Consider the following 20,166-nt stretch of genomic DNA (forward strand, 5'->3'; position numbering starts at 1 on the left):
GGCATAGTAGATGACTGAGGTGTTATTACAGAGAGTCCTTTAGAACTTTTGCCTCTCGTTCTCAGGCACCACACCAACCCAGTGGGCACTGAATGGCGGTGGAAGATGGACCAGCCTGAAATGATCTTAAAGGAAGCCATTGAAAACCATCAGAGCATGATTAAGCAGTTTAAAGGTATTTATCTACCTTTTACAAAGGAATGCTAATTAGTGCGAATTAAATTGGCAGCCGAATTGCCTCTTTCACAGGACTTTGACCCCACTGGCAAATTTTCATACAGGGAAGTGAAAACTTTATAGAAATACTGTATACATTTTGGCTTTTTTCGTTTTTACTGACAACTCTTACATCCCATATGATAGAAGAACTAAAAAAACGTAATTCAGAGCTTAGCAATTGCAAATATGATGCACGAGGCCTGTAAGTTTTGCCTGGGAGTGTATTATCATCCACCCTGAACACTTTTGATATTGTTCTGTCTCAGTAAGCACAAAGCAGCCTAAGAACGGATTGAAAAGTTGAGATCATTGGAAAAATCTTAAATAATATCAGTGATATAGTATTAGTTATATAAATGCCTTATAAAAAAGGAGGGATACTATTTTTTTTTTTTAATTTTTTTTTCAACGTTTTTTATTTATTTTTGGGACAGAGAGAGACAGAGCATGAACGGGGGAGGGGCAGAGAGAGAGGGAGACACAGAATCGGAAACAGGCTCCAGGCTCCGAGCCATCAGCCCAGAGCCTGACGCGGGGCTCGAACTCACGGACCGCGAGATCGTGACCTGGCTGAAGTCGGACGCTTAACCGACTGCGCCACCCAGGCGCCCTAAGGAGGGATACTATTAATAAAAATTCCCTCCACCTGATCCATAGTGATGTAAAAATTCTGCCCCCCAGTTTCTGAACTTCCTGATTCAGTTCTGTTTCATACTTAAAGGTATATGATTTTACTGGAGGTTTCTGATTCTCAGGCTTTAGTGTAAATCAGAATCATCTAGAAGTCTTGTTAAAACACAAATTCCTGGTTTCCTTTTCCAGAGATTGTTCAGTAGATGTGAGCGGGGCCCAGGCATGTGCATTTCTGCAGCTTTCCAGGTGGTGTCAATGTTGTTGAGCTGGGGACCACTTCTTGAGGCCCAATGCTGTAATGGAGGTGGTGGACTCACAAAGTGTTGGCTTGGTGAGGTGATAGCTGCATATACTGAACTGAAATTTGTTAGGTTCCCTGTTAAATCTATGTGTTTGTCTCCACCTACCACTTACAAGCCCTCCTGTCCTGTCCTTTCCTTTGCTGTGCAGTAATAAAAAATGAATTTTAACCAAGGTGTTGATAAAGGCAGGCCCTCTTGTGGTGCTAGCTTCATATGTGGGAGTCTTTCTAAACCCCAGTAATAAGCATTTTGAAGATCAGGCGATTCTTTTCTTTTACGTGAAGAAACTTGTTGTGTCAGGTCACTGCTCCTTGAGATTATATTATAGTACTTCTAATAAGTGCTGTTTTCTTTTTTAGCACGCCAAGCAATTCTTCAGTTCTCAGTAGACACTGACTGGGTGTCCTATAAATTTAATTTGGTTCTAACACTGTCTGGAGGTCGCATCAGGCCCTACAGGGTCAGGGTTCAGTCCTGTAAGACTGCCCCACATCAGACCCCAATCTCAAGTCCTGGTTGTTACCTGTGCTTCTGACTGGCAGTAAATTGGAGGTTCCCACTCCCTGTTCTTTGGATTTGATTAATTTATTGGGGTGGCTCACAGAACTCAGAAACATTCACTTACATTTACCAGTTTATTATAAAGGGTATTTTAGAGGATTCAGATGGACAGCTAGAGGAAGAGGTGACATAAGGCAAAGTCCGCAAACCTCCTAAGCACTGGAGCTTCTGTCCTAGTAGAACTGGAGCGCATCATCGCCCTGGCACTTGGATACACTCACTACCCTGGAAGCTCATCAGCTCTTGTTGTTCACGAGTTTTTATAGAGCTTCATACCCTGCCCCCTTTCCCCTCCCAAGAAGTCTGTGGTGTGGTTGAAAATTCCAGCCCTCTAATCACTTGGGCTCTCCGGTGACCAACCCTGTCCTGAGGCTATTTAAGGGCCCTAAGTCACCTCATTAGTGTAAACTCGGGTGTGCTCAAAGGGGCTCCTGATGAAAGACAAGAGACGCTACTTTCCGTCAGGAAATCCCAAGGGTTTTAGGAGCTTTCTGCCAGGAACCAGGGCCAAAGACCAAATGTATTGCTTATTATACCTCAGTACTTATTACTGTTCTTATTTTCGTATGAGAAATTGAGAAAAGTAATGCAAATCATGATTAAGATAAATAGTAATTTATTAAGGATAAACAGTCAATGATTATGCCTTTATTTTATTTTTTATGACTTTTCTATGCAAAGTGGACCCATGTGTGTTTGCGGGTGTCAGTGTATGTACTGACTTATTTTTGTACATCTGCAAAGATGCTCATAAATACTTAAATTTGCATCTTGGCTTTAGTCTCAAGCACTTTTTATTTATTTTTTTTAGCAAATTACTTTCCCTTGTTTGGATAAAGCAATGTCTTTTATCAGTGTTTAGGAAAATTAAATGAAACTGGTGAAGAACTAAGTCTTCACATCTGGTATCAGACCAATAACAGTCAATGTTGATTTAATGAATATTGATTATTGATCTCCAAACAAACCATATGCCTTCTTAAAAAATTTCAAGGTGAAGTCTTGTTTTCTTTTGGATCATGTATTAGTCAGAGTTCTCCAGAGAAACAGTCACCAGGATGGTGTGTGTGTGTGTCTGTGTGTGTGTGTGTGTGTGTGTGTGTATGGTTGTGTGTGCAGCGATTGAGAGTGAGAGATTGATTTGGGGAACAGGCTCACCTGATTGTGTAGGTTTGGGGTAAACCAGCAGGCTGGAGACTCGGGGAAAATTGCGGTTCAATTTCAAAGGCAGTCTGCTGGCAGAATCCTTTCTTGCTTGGGCAGAGTCAGTTTCTGTTCTATTAAAGCCTTCAACTGACTGGATGAGGATCATCCACCTTCTAGAGGGCAGTCTGCTCTTATACAAAGTCCACTGATTTCAATGTTAATCTCATCCAAAAGACAGCTTCACAGAAACATCCAGAATAATATTTGACCAAATATCTGGGCACTGTGGTTCAGCCAAGTTGACAGATAAAATTAATCATCACAGATCATAACATCAGAAGCTGACACATGCCAGTAATTTATCTTTCGATTCTAGTAAGTTTTATTTTAGTGCCTAAAGAGCCAATTGTACCTTTCAGTAATGGGACGATGACCGTGAGGACGTGTTTCCCAGACATCTGGCAATCTCCCTGAGTGGGCTGTGTCCCAGGCAGTTTGTGTGGGGAGGAAGCAGCCCTAAGGACGAGGCATTCATTCTTTCATTCTGAGATGTCCTTGATACAGGATGACAATTTGAGTTTGGATAGTAATTTTTCTGACAGGAACATTTTTGCAAATTCACTTTAAATGGAAATAAGTAATGAATAAATCATAAGGCTGACTTTATTCATGTTAATAACATGTTAGGTGAACTCAGAGAGCACATGTTCTTTATTGTCTGCCTTGCTGGTCGGAAGGGCTCGTACTGTGTAGGCCGGTGTATCTGATCAGTTACCTTGTACTTACCTGCATATACTGTAATCAGTAGGCATCTCAAATGGTTTGTCTTCAGGTTCCCATGGGGGTAAGAAACAAGAGTTTTAAAAAATGTATATTATCTTGTAGGGGGAAGATAGAGAATGGATTGCATAGAGAAAGAATAGAGCGTATCTGTGGACCAGTGAGTCCTGAATAGGGGTTTCAATGCCTAAGGGGGAAGGGATGGTATCTATGTTACCACGACAGCAGAACAGCTGTTCACATAATCAAAAATAAATTTTCTACAAAGGTTTTCAAATTGGAGCTGGTTGACGTTTGTATGCTGACACTGTTCAGGGCGCCAGAGCAGTTTTTCTTTAAAGTAGTAGTAGCAGTAGAAAATGGATTTATATTTGAAGGTGGGGTGGGTGTAGAAAGGCTGACACATGAGCATAAAGGAGGTCTCATTTGTTAAATTTTATGTTTTCACAAAGAGCGAGAGCTCTCTTCATCACCAGTTTTAGGATTGTGGTAACTCTTTGTTGATGCTTTTTATTTCATTCCAAGCTTAACTAAGACATTGGCTTCTCTGGAAATCTTATTGCTATAATAATGAAAAAAAATTTTTTTGAAGTTTATTTTTATTTTTGAGAGAGAGCATGCACAGGGTAGGGGCAGAGAGAGAGACAGGGAGAGAATCCTAAGCAGGCTCAGCACTGTCAGTGCAGAGCCCGATGTGGAGCTCAGACTCGTGAACCGTCAGATCATGACCTGAGCCGAAAGCAAGAGTCATTCATCTAACCGACTGAGCCACTCAGGTGGCCCTTATTGCTACAATAATTATCGTACACCTGGCTCTGATACTATAGTATTATAAAAGGGGGGGGGGAGTGGGGCGCCTGGGTGGCGCAGTCGGTTAAGCGTCCGACTTCAGCCAGGTCACGATCTCGCGGTCCGTGAGTTCGAGCCCCGCGTCGGGCCCTGGGCTGATGGCTCAGAGCCTGGAGCCTGTTTCCGATTCTGTGTCTCCCTCTCTCTCTGCCCCTCCCCCGTTCATGCTCTGTCTCTCTCTGTCCCAAAAAAAATAAATAAACGTTGAAAAAAAAAATTTTTTTAAAGGGGGGGGAGGAAGCCCTAAATGTTAAAGGATCAAATACATACTTTGTGAGAATCCAGAGCTCTTCTAGAAAACGGCTGGTGGTCTGTAGCCCTCGACAAACATGTTAATTGTATTCTTGTAAAAAATAACGTAACTTGGGCAAAATAATGGAATTTTAATGTTTCAGAATATTGGGTATGTTTTCTCTTTTCTTGGCTCTCAGCAGAAAGTAATCTAAACCATTCAAATTCACGGTTGTTTATTTTATTATACACATTCATCAGGCAGTGAGATTTTAATTTATAACTTCACTCAGTGGTTATAGTCTAAAGTTTTCTTTTGTTATGAAGCCAAATTCCTCCTGCAGTGAGTGAAATCTCTGTGTTCTAGTTTTCATTCATCCCTAGGGGAGTGGGTGTAAATAAAACCGGTCCCCTTCCTTTCTGAATAGTGAGCCTCAGAGTAAGGATGGTGAGGTTCATACAAGTCACACTACTGCTTCTGAACCCCGTACCCGGGTGCAGTCGTGACGTGGGTCCTGAGTTTGGACTCTACAGATGCAGATACGTACCTCTAGATTTCATCTTAGCCCTGGTGGAGTCTGTTGTCTCTCTTCCCCAAATCTGCACTCCTCAGTAGGGATTGGTCTGGAGAGATGGCTTACCTCGCGTGATGTAATTACTCACTTTCCGAGGCCCTTCAGGAAAGTTCCCCTTTCTTTTCTTCCAAACCCAGATTAGAGTTTCCCTGTTGGAGCGCCAGTGCTATTACCCTGTGCCCCCTTGTGGCTTGAAAAGAGCAAAACAAAATAAGAAACCAAAGGAATTAGGGTATTAGCGGTTTCCTTAGTTGGAATTTGGGTTACATTTTACTATAGGAAAAAATTTTGTATTTAATTAGGTAACATCGAAATAGATTTATTAGTACTGTAGTTTTAAGTATATTGCGGATTAATTTGGTGTTTGGGGAGTTTGAATGGTAACTTAATCTTCATTTTAATAATGCTGTATCTGTGGGAATACAAATTTCAGGCTTAAACAGAAATGCTTTAGGAACATTTAAAGACAATTTTCAAAGAATTAAAGCCATTCTTAGTTGGTTATATCCTGCATATCCTGACTACATCCTGTATTTAGATAAGGTTTACTCTTAACTCATTAATCATTTCCCTTATTCCGGCTTGGAGTCCTTTGTTTTTTAGTGTGCTTTTCTAGCCCATGGTGAATACCTGCCTTCTCCCATGGGTCTGGTTCAGTCATTTTATGATTTTATTTTTGTGGAGGATGAGACTTGCTGTGTGGTTGCTTATTCCCGCGGGGTGTCAAGCTTTAGCTGAGTGGCCAGCCTTGAACAGATTTTGAAGATATTCTGAGTTTTTAAATGCTTCCCTTTTGTGCTTCTGTTCTCAGTTCCGAGGGCAATCATTGTCTTTTCAGTTTTTTAATTGAATCATTAAAATATCTTTCTTTTCATGACCTTCATTAGCTTTCCCTTTATACACATGCAAAATTAAGTTTATATTGATTACAAGTGGGTCAGAATTTCAGTGCAGCTCAGCATCTTTTCAGAATGCTGCCTGTCCCCCTCTAAATACTACCGTGGCAGGAGAAATAGTTCCCGGAGAGTGGGGTGGAGGTTTTCTTAGCTCAGTTTCCCAACAGTTCAGCAGTTGGGTGAGTGCACACTCTTTGTCAGGAACGTCCTCAGTCCTGAAAGTGCAAAGATGGAAAAGACATTATTTGTTGCCAGATATTTTTCATCTGTAGTTTAAAACTGAAGTAATGCCAAAGAAATAAAGGGTCTCCAACTGATGGTTTTTACAAATGAGGTATGTTAAAGTACACATCCAGAAGAAACGTGGGGGCGGTGAGGAACAGCATCACCTGCTAATTGTTTTCTCAAGGTTGTTTATGAGAAACCTCGCAGTGGAAGTGACAACAGCAAAGTTATCTATGACGTTCAAGAGGGGCGGGGTTGGGGGGGTTTCTTAGGAAGATCTTGGCCAGGAGCTATATTGTTACGAGAAGAAAGAAGAGAATGTTTTCTGATTGACCCACACTTTAAAATAGGCATAAACGGGGCGCCTGGGTGGCGCAGTCGGTTAAGCGTCCGACTTCAGCCAGGTCACGATCTCGCGGTCCGTGAGTTCGAGCCCCGCGTCGGGCTCTGGACTGATGGCTCCGAGCCTGGAGCCTGTTTCCGATTCTGTGTCTCCCTCTCTCTCTGCCCCTCGCCCGTTCATGCTCTGTCTCTCTCTGTCCCAAAAATAAATAAAAACGTTGGAAAAAAAAAATTTTAAAATAGGCATAAATACTCTGTGCTGAGCAATGTATCATGTTTATTTTTGTGTTACTTGGTTTTATTGCTATGACATGAGGGTAACACTTCTGGCATCTTAAGTTTCTGCTTTGGCATCTTTGCGTGAGAGAAGGTATGCTTTGTAGTTAATCTGATGGCTGTAGTGATGGTCCAGGATCAGGAAGCTGTTCAGGATAAGAGAAATGTCAGAAATTTGCTGGTGGGGGTGGGGGTGGGGGTGGGGAATCATACCGACAAAGCACATTGTAGTAGTGAAGGGGCTAAGGTTAAGGGAAACATGAGAATAGAGTGTGTGTGTGGGGGGGGGTGAGGGGAAGGAGACCCCGTGGGAAGTATCTGTATAGATGTGTTACTGAAATGTAGCATCTGCTGTTCCCTGGACTATTTTCCTGCTCCAAAGCTTCTTTCTATTAGAAATTTAGAGGATGTCTTCTTTTCTGACCTATTTCCTTGAGGACAGTGAAGGCAGGCGGGAAATTGTGTCCCTAAGGGCCTTGTTTCAGGAAAGATCACTATAATAGCCTCTGGCAGTGAGCACGAAATAGAAATCTGCTTTTATGAAGGAGAGAACCACGATTTTATGTCTTCTTCTCAATACCTTACTTTTGAGAAAATTAGGATAAGTTTTAAATCCCGTAATCATTACTCTTAGAAGATTTATCCACAGGGCTTTTTTTCTGTCTTAGTTTTTGTTGTTGTCATTGTGTAAATGGGCAAGTTGTTGTTTTTAGTTCAGGCTCTCAGAGAAGATGACAGCCGGTTCCTTTGCTTTTACATCGTCCTCCTTCCCCAGCTGCTCCTTGGTCGTGTCCTCTGCCGACCCCTCTTGCTTTCTCTAGATACGCAAGTGTCCTAGCGCTCAGTTCTCTTCTCTGTCTTCACTCACTGCCCTGGCAGTCTTGTTCAGGCCAGGAATGGAAATACCATATGTTTGCCAAAATGTTTGTTTCTACCCAGTTCCTCCAAAATCCAAACTTGAATGTTGGACACTCATTCACACATGTAACATAAATTTCAAACCTTACCAGTCTGAAATTGAACACAGGTTATTCCCTCCCTGCAATACCTGTTACCCCCAAGGCGTTTTGTTTGTCTCCTTTGGTGGTGCTCTGTCACTCTGGCCAAAAGCTTTGTAGAAATCATTGACACCTCTCTTTGTCTCATATCCTGCATCCAATCCGTTAGAAAGTCCTATTGATTAGATCTTCAAGATCTCTTCCCGCAGCCTCCACTGTCACCGCAGCCTTGGAAGCCACCATCTTAGATTGTACAATAGCCTCTGGCCAGATGAGCCTGTCTCTTTGCCCCTTTGTTCTCAGCATAGCACCCAGGGGGTTCTATTTAGAGGGAGATTGAGGTTATGCCACTTTTCTCAAAACCCTGCAGTGACTACCCATGTTTCTCAGATTCCCTGGACATGTCAGCGTGCTCCCACCGTGGGGCCTTTGCTCTGCTGTCTGCTGCCTGGAGTGCCCTTTCCCTCTTTCTTCTCTGGGCCCCCTCCCTCATCTCCTTCAAGTCAGATCTCACATTTTCAGTGAGCTTCGTCTCACCGCCCTTTGTACGAGACGGCCTACCTCTTTGGATCCCCAGTTTTCTTTACCCGGCTGTACATTTTCTGTTCCATATGCTGATCACCTTCTAATATACTAAAGATACGCATGTCCTGTGTGGTAGTCCTTAGCCACGTGTGGCCCTTTACATTTTAATTAGTGAAAATTAAATAAAATAAAAAATTTGGTTCATCATCAGTGACGCCACACCACATTTTAAATGCTCAACAGACATGTGGCTGGTGGCTGCTGTATTGGATTGAATAGACAGAACGTTTCCATCATCTCAGAACCTTTTCTTGGACCACAGTGGTATAGAATTCACAGATTTATTATGTTTAATGTTTATTCTGTATCTCTCCCAAGAATATAAGCTTCACAAAGGCAGAGGGTTTTCTGTAAATAGAGAAATTATTTATAAAACAATTTACTATAGAAAACTTGCCCCGAACACTATTTGGCACATAGTAGGTGATCAATAAATATATGTTGAATTGAGTGGAATTAACATTTTAATTAAGATAACTGAAAGATTGAATTTCTGTTGCAATTCAAAAAATAAATAATTATTATTGTAATAAAAATATTTGCAGCTAACATTTTTTGAATGCTTCTGTGCTGGGCCTGGTACTGCACTAGGTATTTCAGTGAATTCTTACAAAAGCTCTGTGTGTGTGTGTGTGTGTGTGTGTGTGTAAAATCCCCACGTGTAGATCAGGGAATGGGAATAAAGAGGTTGAGTGGCTTGACCAAGGACACAGAGCAGCTTACCGGTAGAACCAGAATTTAGACCTGCTTCACATGACATCCAGTTAGGGCCTAGCCAGTGCTCAGTTATTCTGAGTTTCAGGTTACTTTTGCAGTTCAGGTTAAATCTGCCCTTCTACTCTTCTGCTCATGAGGGGATTAAAATTAATGATGTTTTTTATGAAAAGGAAATTGTATGCTTAATGCGGAGTTGTTTTGGCAACGTGGAGTTGAGTCAAGAATGAGGTTTTATTTAAAACCTTGATTCAGGGGCGCCTGGGTGGCGCAGTCGGTTAAGCGTCCGACTTCAGCCAGGTCGCGATCTCACGGTCCGTGAGTTCGAGCCCCGCGTCAGGCTCTGGGCTGATGGCTCAGAGCCTGGAGCCTGTTTCCGATTCTGTGTCTCCCTCTCTCTCTGCCCCTCCCTCGTTCATGCTCTGTCTCTCTCTGTCCCAAAAATAAATAAATGTTGAAAAAAAAATTAAAAAAAATAAAAAATAAAACCTTGATTCATTTGAGTTAAGATCTTCGATTTCAGTCACGTAAAAAACTATTCATTTAAAAATACTGATGTGAAATGTGAAGTACATTCTCAGAATTGCAGTTAGAGAGTGATCAAAGAAGATCTCACCTGCCACATTTATATTGTTCTGATTTTAGCCTGTATTGCGTTAGTTTGATCTCTCAGGTATTTAGTTGCAGTTGCTTATTTCCACATAGATTTTGTGTGTGTGTGTGTGTGTGTGTGTGTGTGTGTGTGTGTGTCCCAAGCAGGCTCTGCACTGTCAGTGCAGAGCCTGATGCGGGGCTCGAACTCATGAATCCTGAGATCCTGCTGAGCCAAAATCAAGAGTTCAATGCTTAACTGACTGAGCCACCCAGGCACCCCTCATTTCCCTTTTTATATTCTTTCCAAGTCTTCCAGATTCTTAGATTGAGGGACTGTCAGGAGTGCCTTCTGCATTAGAAGAACAGTTTTTCTCAACCCATGCTGTACACTGGAATCAAATGGGAAGTGTTTAAAAAATGCTGGAGTCCCATCCTCCCCAGAGGTTTCGATTTAATTGGTTTGGGATACTACCTGGACATCGAGATTTTTAAAAGTACTCTGGGTAGTTCCAATGTCCAGTGAGGGTTGAAAACTGTCCCCAAACTTTTGTTTGCACATTGGAATCACCCGGGGAGCCTCAGAAGCTGCCGATGCCCGTGCTTCTCCCCCAGGGACTGTGATTTAGTTGGTCTGTGCTGGGGCCTGGGGTTTGGAAGTGTTAAGGTTTCCCAGGTGATTCCAATGTGCAAACACATTTGGGGAGCTCTGGTTTATGCAGTGGTGTTCGACCTTGGCTGCACATGAGGATCACTTGAGGAAGTTTAAATCTCCTGTTATCCTGGCTTATACCCATCCCAATTAAATAGAATCTTTGGTGGTGGACCTAGTTTTTGACATTCCTGGTGATTCTAACATGTAGCCAAAGGTAAGAGCTTCACGTTTGTTTTTCTCTCCTGTATACTTTTGGACCAACTCCATTTAGTTTCACAATGCAGAATACTTGAGGAACGAAGGGGGAAATGACTGGTCTAGAAGAGGCTTTTCCTTATACTGAGTTCATTCCCTTCACCCCCCATATTTTTGTGGTAAAATATACATAACACAAAATTTACCATTGCTGCCATTTTTTAAAATAATTTTTTAAATATTTATTTATATTTGAGAGACAGAACGTGAATGGGGGAGGGGCAGAAAGAGGTGGAGACAGAATCCGAAGTAGGCTCCAGATTCTGAGCTGTCAGCACAGAGCCTGATGCAGGGCTCGAACACACGGAGCCGTGAGATCGTGACCTTAGCCGTGAGATGGTGACCTGAGCTGAAGTCGGACGCTTACCCGACTGGGCCACCCAGGTGCCCCTCATTGCAGCCATTTTTAAAGTGTATGACTCAGTGTCATTAGGTACATTGTCAATATTGGGCAGCCGTCAGCAGTATCCGTTTTCAGAACTTTGTCATCATCCCTAACAGAAGTTCTGTACCCAAGAAAAAATAACTCCTCGTTTCTCCCTCTTCCCAGCCTCTGATAACCTTCTACTTTCCGTCTCTCTGAATTAGCTTATTCTGGGTGCTTCAGATAAGTGGAAACATACAATATTTGCCCCTATGTGTTGGGCTTATTTCACTTAGCATAGATTCATCCATGTTGTCACCTGTCAGCATTGCAATTCTTTGCAAGGCTGAATAACTTTCCATTTCATGTTTATACTAAATTTTGTTTATCCACTTATCTGTTGATAAACATTTGAGCTCATTTCCTTAAACCAACATGAAAGAATACAGAGCTAAGCAAATTATGGAAAGTAATACGTTCTGCATTTCAGATAATTAGCTATCAAAGTTCATTTCGCCTGCTTGTATTGATGTAGTTTAATTAGTATTAAGACTGAGGATGGGATTGCTGCTTTCTCTGATTTACTAATTCTAGTGTTTCTCCCTCCCAGCCCTTGTTTTGTATTATTTGAATGGTATCACAAATGAATTTTCCGTCTCTAACCAAAGAGCCATTTAGAAAAATTAAAAATCTGTAATTAAGAAAAACAAAAGTGATAGCCTGTCTCTATGCCTTACTGAGCTTGTTCCTTTTCACTGTGTTCTCCAGGAGTCCCAGGTGTCAGAGAAGATCGTTTTGAAGAAGGGATGATGGTAAAGCACTGTGCCTTGTCCCTTGTGGGAGAACCCATCATGTACCCAGAAATCAATAGGTTTTTGAAATTACTCCATGAGTGTAAAATCTCCAGTTTCCTGGTCACAAATGCACAATTCCCTGTGGAAATCAGGTGAGACATCCAGCTTATTAAGATATTCTTGGATCTGTGTTTGACTGTGAAATGAAATAGGCAGTAATGTATTCAAAAGGGACTTATCGATTACTAGCTACATACAAATGTTGGCATTTTGGGAACAGAGATGGTCCTACTCTTAAAAATTCATTCTATTAGGGAAGATAACATTAGTAAAAAGAGTAGAGGCACAAATCAGTTGCTGGGGAAGTTCAAAAGAGAGTGCAATTTTTTTTTTTCCAGGTGGGAGAAACAGTAAAACTTCTCAGGGAAGCTATCATTTAATTGGGATCTTGAAGGTAGGAAGCTGTAATTTTTAATAAGAATCTCCCGAGAAAAATAGGAAGTTAGGGTGTTTGTGACACCATTATGTAAATATAGTTCTGGACCACAGAGTGTGTGAAGGAGACTGGCAGCTGGAAACCAAGTTGAAAAGGTTGGGGGTAGATTGTAGAGGATTTTAAGTGCTGTTCTTTGGAAAGATCTTGCTTCCTGCAGAGCAGTCTGCCAGCATGGTATAGAATGGGAGAGCCAAAAAGCAGGCAACTAGATAGAGTGTTCTTTTAGGTAAGAGTCATAAAGATGAAAGTAGGACAGTGAGAATGAGGAGTCCTAAAAAAGATATTATTGAGACATAATAGATCAACTTGGCAAACTGCATGGCTCTGAGAGCCCAGCGTAGAAGAGGACCAATTAACGACTGGGAAGGTTCCAGCTATGCTGATTGCTAGGATTAGGGGGCCCCAGAGCAGCAGAGGATCACATAAGGAAGGAACAGGTTTTGTAGGTAAGATGATTTGGTTTGGATGACTTAGAGGGAGCGCTTTCCAGATGGAGATGACCATCTTCTGGGGCCTGGAAATGACCTGTTTTTGTATTCCGCTTGAACTATGCGTATATTATAATATGGAAAACATTACATTTTATTTATTTACCTGTGTTTCCCCCATTAGACTGAGTTGCTTGAGACTGGTGCCCCCTGCTTATTTATCTTCATGTCACCAGTATAATGCCTGTAAGTTCTCAGTAGATGGCTGGTGAAATATTGGTGAAATTCCCACATAGGAATAGAAGACAATGAACTTTCAAAATTCAAAGTTGTTTTGTAAATGCTGACCTCTAAAGTACCACATGAAAAAAAAGAAAATAATTGTCAAATATAAAAAGATACTATTGGAGTGATGTCAGAGTCATGGCAGCCGGCCTTCTTCCTTTTTTCCCTTGCCTTCCATTTACAAGTAATGAGATATCGTAACCAAACAAAAACACACCTCTGTGCAGCACACCAGGACACCCAAGAGATTCATTCACGTGTGTACCCAAAAGTGGGTAGATTGGGTGTTGGAGGAGGCTGTGGAGTGAGGGGAGTGGCAGCAGAGGCTGCAGGGACAGGTCTGATAGGGGTGGGGACGACCCTACTGGCAGAGGATGTGGAGGCTGAAAGCATTTGCTACACAGCTGGGGAACCACTGCTGTCTCTGAGAGACCTTGGTGACTGGGGGAAAGGAAAGGGAAAGGAAGAAGGCAGACACAGAACTGGAGAGTTTCCTGCTGTCTGCCCCTGGGGATTTAGGCTAAAGGACTGCCCTGCAGCTCTGGGAACTCCCCACTTTAGGATCCTTTTACCTCGTCACGGGCACACCCACAGCCCCAGGTGCTAAGCACACACCTCCTTCCATTTTGCTGCCCCCGCCCCACCCCACCCTCTTTAAATGCACTGCTCTCCCCACCTTAGTGGGGGAGTCCTCTCTTGCGGGAGAAAGCAAAAACTTGTGCTTTAGCACCACCTTCTGGAAAAGAAAAGGAAGACTCCCAATTACCAACCTGTCTAAATTATTAGACTCAAAGTAAAGGCTTGACCTAAGTAAGAAAGGTGTTTCCTACTTCAGATTCAGTGGCAGAGGCACTTATCATGAATCACTATGAAAAATCATGGTAATATGGTATCACAAAAGGAAAATGACAGTTTTCCAGCAACTGGACCCCAAAACACAGACTATTCCAATCTAACTGATGACATAATTTACACTAGCTATTATGACAAAATTCAACAAGCTACAAGAAAACTTAGAAAGGCATGAATAGAAGGAGTACTTTACTGGGATACCTGGGTGGCTCAGTCGGTTAAGCATACAACTCTTGATCTTAGCTCAGATTTGATCTCAGGGTTGTGAGTTCAAGCCCTGCTTTGGGCTCTGCACTGGATGTGAAGCCTACTTAAAAAAAAAAAAACGGGTACTTTACCAATGATGTTGAAATCCTAAGGAAGAACCAAACAAACTCTAGAGCCGAAGAACTCAATGAATGGCATGAAGAATGCATTTAGAAAGCACCAGCAACAGAGCAGATCAAATGGAAGAGAGAATCAGTGAGCTGGAAGAAAGGAATCTGGAAATGATTATTTTTATATTTACAGTCATTTATTTTATCAAAATGATAATATTGACATTAATCTTTTTTTTCTTTTTATATAATTTGTTATCAAGTTAACAAACATACAGTGTATTCACTGTGCTCTTAGCTTTGAGAGTAGATTCCCATGATTGATTGCTTACATACAACACCCAGTGCTCATCCCAGCAAGTGCCCTCCTCAATGCCTATCACCCATTTTTCCCTCTCCCTCGTCCCCCCATCAACCCTCAGTTTCTCTGTATTTAAGAGCCTCTTGTGGTTTGTCTCCCTCTGTGTTTGAAACTGTTTTTTCCTCCTTCCCTTCCCCCATGGTGAGAAGTAAGATTTTAAGATTTAGGAAAGAGAAACTCTGTGAGGGTGCATGGGTGGCTCAGTCTCTCTCTCCCCCTCCCGTGCTGGCACTCTTTCTCTCTCTCTCAAAAAAAAAAAAATAAGCATTAAAAATTTTTTTAAGAAACTCTGTGAGAACTATCAGACTCCATTAGATGAATTGGTATACCAGGGGAGAAGGGAGCAGAGAGTGTATTTAAAGAAATTAATGCTGAGAACTTCCTAAACCTGGGGAAGGAACTGGACATATAAGTCCATGAAGCTAATATAACACTTATCTCAGTATGAAAAGACCTTCTTCAAGACATATTGTATTGAAACTGTCAAAAGTCAATGATAAAGAATTTTAAAGGTAGCTGGGGGGAAAAAAAGACAGTAACTTAAAAAGGAACCTGCATTAGACTATCAGCAGATTTCTCAGCAGAAACTCTATAGCTTCAGAGAGAGGAATAACTTTTCAGAATATTGAAAGATAAAAACTGCCAGCCAAGAATACCTGGCAAGGTATCCTTCAAACATGAAGGAAAGATAAAAGCTTTCCCAGACAAACCAAAACTGAGGGGAGTTCACCACCACTAGACCTTACAAGATAAGTTGCAGGGAGCTCTCCAAGCTGAAATGAGAGGATGAAAGTACACACAAAACCCTGATTAAGGTGGTAAATAGACAATCAGAATTAGAAAACTATAACTGACTTTTAGAATAGCATATTCTACTCTTAATTACAGTATAAAGGTTAAAGGAAAAACATTAGAAATAATTATAGCTACTACAACTTGGTAACAAAATCACAGCATGAAAAGATTTGTGACATCAAAAATACTGAATAATATGGGGCACCTGGTTGGCTCAGGTCCGACTCTTGATCTCAGCTCAGGTCTTGATCTCAGGGTTGTGAGTTCAAGCCCCATATTGTGCCCTGTGCTGGCCACGGAGCCTACTTAAAAAAAAAGAAAGAAAGAAAGAAAGAAAAGGATGGAATCTTTATAGGCAAGTCAAGATTAATTGCTATCAGTAGAAAATGAGTATTTTATCTATGAGATGTGTTTTGTAACCCTCATGGTAACCACTAAGCAAAAATGTAGAGCATAGACACGAAACAAAGAAAAGGAAGACAGAGCAAATCATCATGGAAGACCACCAACTTACAAAGGTAGGAACAGAAGGAAAAAGAAACAATGGAAGGCGAGAGATAAGACGCCACTAGTAAATCCTTACATGTCAATAAGTCACCCAAAATGTAAACAGACTGAAACCGCCAATCACAAGGCTCAGAGGGGCTGAATGGATTTAAAAGACCACAAGACTCAACTATGTGCTGCCTACAGGAGATTTATTTCATCTCTAAAGACTCACACAGACTCAGAGTGAAAGGGTGGAAGATGATATTCCAAGATGGAAACCAAAGGAGGTGGAGCAGTACTGATATCAGACAAAATAGACTTCAAGCCAAAAAAGGTAATAAGAGACAGGAAGGTCATTATATAACGATAAATAAATCATTATTACATCAAGAAGATAGAACACTTGCAAATATATACAGTCCTAATATCCAAGCACTGAAATAGATTAAGCAAATACTAAGAGATCTTGAGGCATAAATAGATAATTCAGTAATAGTATGGGACCTAAATACCCCACTGTCATCAATGGATAGATCATTGAGAAAGGAAGTCAAGAAGGAAACTTGGAATTGAACCACACTTTAGAGCAAATGGACTTAACAGACATACACACAACATTCCAAGATAAATAAAGAAGTCAGTCAACTTAGTAACAAAAACAATCTGATTAGAAAATGGGCAGAAGAACTAAATAGGCAGTTTTGCAAAGAGGACATCAAAATGGCCAACAGGTGCATGAAAAGATGCTCAACATCACCAATCAGGGAGATGCAAATCAAAACCACAATGAGATCCCACCTCATACTTGTTAAAATGGCTACCATGAAGAAAACGAGGGACAACAGATGCTGGTGAGGATGTGGTAAAAAGGGAATTTATACATTATTGGTGGGAAAGTAAATTTGTCCAACCACCAAGAAAAGAATACGGAGGTTTGTCAAAAAATTAAAAATAGGTCTGCCATATGATCCAGCAATTCCACTTCTGGATATATACCCAAAGAAAATGAAAACAGGATTTTGATGAGATATGTACTCCCATGTTTATTGTAGCATTATTCACAATAGCCAAGATATGGAGACAACCCAAATGCCCATAAACAGATGAATGGATGAAAAAAACTGTGGTACAATACACAATGAAATCTACTCATCCATGAGAAAGCAGGATATGTTGCCATTTGCAACAAGTTGGATGGATTTCAAACACATTATGCTATGCAAGTCAGACAAAGACAAGTACTTATATGTGGAATCTAAAAAAGTTAAATCTGTTAAAAAAAACAATAAAGTAAAATGGTGGTGACTAGGGAACAAGGTGGGGTGTAAGATTGTGGTGTTTAAGGGTACAGACTTGTAACAAGTAGTAAATAAGCCATAGAGACCTAATGCATAGTATAATGAATATACATAATAATTACTATAATTATGTAATATAATAAATAGTATATTGGCAATCTTATTACAATATATAAATGTAACATGCTGTATACCTTAAACTTACACAGGGTCACATGTCCAATTTAGTAAATAAAAAAGACACTATTGTTTGTAAAAAAAATGATCATACACACAGGCATGCACAAAGTTTAAAATTTAACATCATAGGAAATCAGAGAGTTGGTTAAAATTATTGGCCACCGGGCAGTAATATGAAAAGAAACAAAGTTGTTACAACAATAGCTAAAATGTTACTTTTTGAAGTTGTATAAATAGGTAGAGTTAAAAGGGAAAGGTTTTTAAAATGTCAGTGTATCAATTTTGCATGGGGTTACCATTCTTTTTTAAACAACTTTTGTTAGGTTTAAAACCCTTGGGTTTTCAGAGGGCTCATGAGGGAGAAGTTGGGATAGAGAGGTGTTAACGATACACACACACACACATAGCATATACAAAAAGGGAGTCTGTCCCTAATTTAAGGCATGTTATACATGTGTAAAAAGAATTAAATCTGCCAGAAGTAGGATGTAGGTGATTCCCCGCAAAATAATAACCAAGGAAGATAATTCATTGTTTTTTCATGCACAGTATTCTTTGTGAATGCCAATATGGACTGAGGAGAATTACAGAGAAGTAAATAAGCTGTGTACTCAAAAGCGTCCAGCAAAATGCCTGACACATAGTGAACGTTCAGGAAGTGTTACTGGGTCTCTCTTCCCCACTCTGGCTGGTGAGCCTCCTCTTGTCAGCAGGAGGATCATGATACGACACGACACTGGTACGGTCTTGACTGCCATCAGTGAACAAATGGGTACAAAGGCATTGATTACCCAGTCCTCTAGAATGGGCACTGGTAAATTGGGAGGGAGGCAGAGAGGAAGAGGTGAAGTGGCAGGGGTGGGGGAATGGGAAGTTAGCAAATTTCTCTGATGTTGAACATAAGAGTTTTTGTTTTTGTTTTTTTAATGTTTATTTATTTTTGAGAGACAAGAGTGTGAGCAGGGAAAGGGCAGAGAGAGGGAGACACAGAATCCAAAGCAGGCTCCAGGCTCTGAGCTGTCAGCACAGAGCCTGATGCAGGGCTCGAACTCACGAACTGTGAGGGCATGACCTGAGCCGAAGTTGGACGCTTAACCGACTGAGCCACCCAGGTGCCCCTGAACACAAGAGTTTAATAACTGGACGGGTACACCCCATGCAGAATACTCAAGAAAGAAAGAGTTCTTGGAAAAGGGAGGTTTCTGTGTTGGATTTCTAAAGCATTCTTTAAGCTCCTATATTAAGGGTGCCATGGTTCAAGGGAGTGTGTCCTTTCTTGAGTTATGTCCTTACCTGGGCAAAGGAGAGAATGTATGGGAAGCAGCCATTTTAGGTTTGGACTTCAGAGAGTTGGCATATTTGGTTATTTATTGAAATATCTACCTAGACAGAGGAAAAAACCCAAAGCTGAGATACACTGATTATTAATGCGTGAATCGAGAAGAATTTCTGATAATTGATAGCCTAATAGAGACGGATTAACGAGCTTAATGTTTAGGTGTACTTTCTCTAAAACAGAGCAATCCTACTGGTGTGGGAGTAATATGTTAGGGGTCCCAAATATAAGGTGGCTTTCCTACCCCTCATTTCTCCAAAGAAAGATGTGAATAGTTCAGAAACAATTTAAAAGAAGAACACTGAGATTTGACATACCAAATAGTGCAATGTGTTATAAAATGACAAGTTTCAAATACTCTGGACTGTAGAGTAGTGAAACAATAGTCCGGAGATGCTCCTACTTGTAAACTAATACTTTCCTGACTTGAGGCCTCTTTGAATTGAGCCAAGTGCTCTCTCACTTTTACCCCTGTGGCCCAAGAGAAAATGGAAAGAGAAATGCTTCTCCAAGTACAGATGATATTTGGAGGAATCCAAATACCAGTTTCTCTGGTGTCTTAGTGTCTTTCAGAAAAACAAGGCAGTAGATTTATGAACAGAGCATAGAGGTCTTGAATTTTGGAAGTCCTCCCTAATGTTTATAGTGCTAATTCTGTATAGAAGTTCAGCTCCTTCAGGGGTACCTGGGTGGCTCAGTTGGTTAAGTGTCTGACTTTGGCTGAGGTCATAATCTGACGGTTTGTGAGTTCAAGCCTGGTATTGGGCTCTGTGACGGCTCAGAGCCTGGAGTCCTCTTTGGATTCTGTGTTTCCCTCTTTCTGCCCCTCCCCACTCACTCTCTGTTTCTATCACTCTCCCCTCCAAAAAATAAAGAAACATTAAAAAAAAAAAAATTCAGCTCCTTTAGTTGAGCTTTCAAGTGGACATCTTGCGACCATTTTAGCATTGGGCATGCACTAGGAAGTGATGAAGCTGTCTGAGTGACTGGGGGGTTTATTAAGTTGTTTTTTTTTTTAATTAAAACAATTTTTTTTCTAGATTACTGTAGTATCGCCCATACTCTGAGACCTTCTAAGGAGATTCTTGGCTTTGTCAGTTGGCCTTCCCTTGACCCACATGCAAGTGTTACTTTCAGGCTACTTGCCTTTCCAGGATACTCAACTTCTCCTTAAGAGAATTTCAGTTTCCCCTCCAACTCCAAAGTGTGTGGCTCTTTGCTGACAGTTCTTCCACTGAGGGGAGTTTTTACAGTGAGTGGTCCTCAAGGATTATGGAGGATAGAAGCGAACACCTTAGGCAAATGAGAAAGCTATTAGACTCTGTGCAGCTTTATGAT

At 41.1% G+C, this 20,166-nt stretch overlaps 1 protein-coding gene across 1 annotated transcript in view; it reads left to right on the plus strand.

Annotated features, from left to right (window-relative positions):
* Nucleotides 1–20,166, plus strand: part of LOC115503973 (S-adenosyl-L-methionine-dependent tRNA 4-demethylwyosine synthase TYW1) — a 217,667-nt gene that overhangs the window by 103,970 nt on the left and 93,531 nt on the right. The window contains exons 11-12 of the mRNA XM_030300561.2: nt 66–175; nt 11,966–12,143. Of these exons, the coding sequence (XP_030156421.1) occupies nt 66–175; nt 11,966–12,143 (288 nt within the window). The remainder of the gene's footprint in view (nt 1–65; nt 176–11,965; nt 12,144–20,166) is intronic.

Source organism: Lynx canadensis, chromosome E3, assembly GCF_007474595.2.
Source record: "Lynx canadensis isolate LIC74 chromosome E3, mLynCan4.pri.v2, whole genome shotgun sequence".
Lineage (NCBI taxonomy): Eukaryota > Metazoa > Chordata > Mammalia > Carnivora > Felidae > Lynx > Lynx canadensis.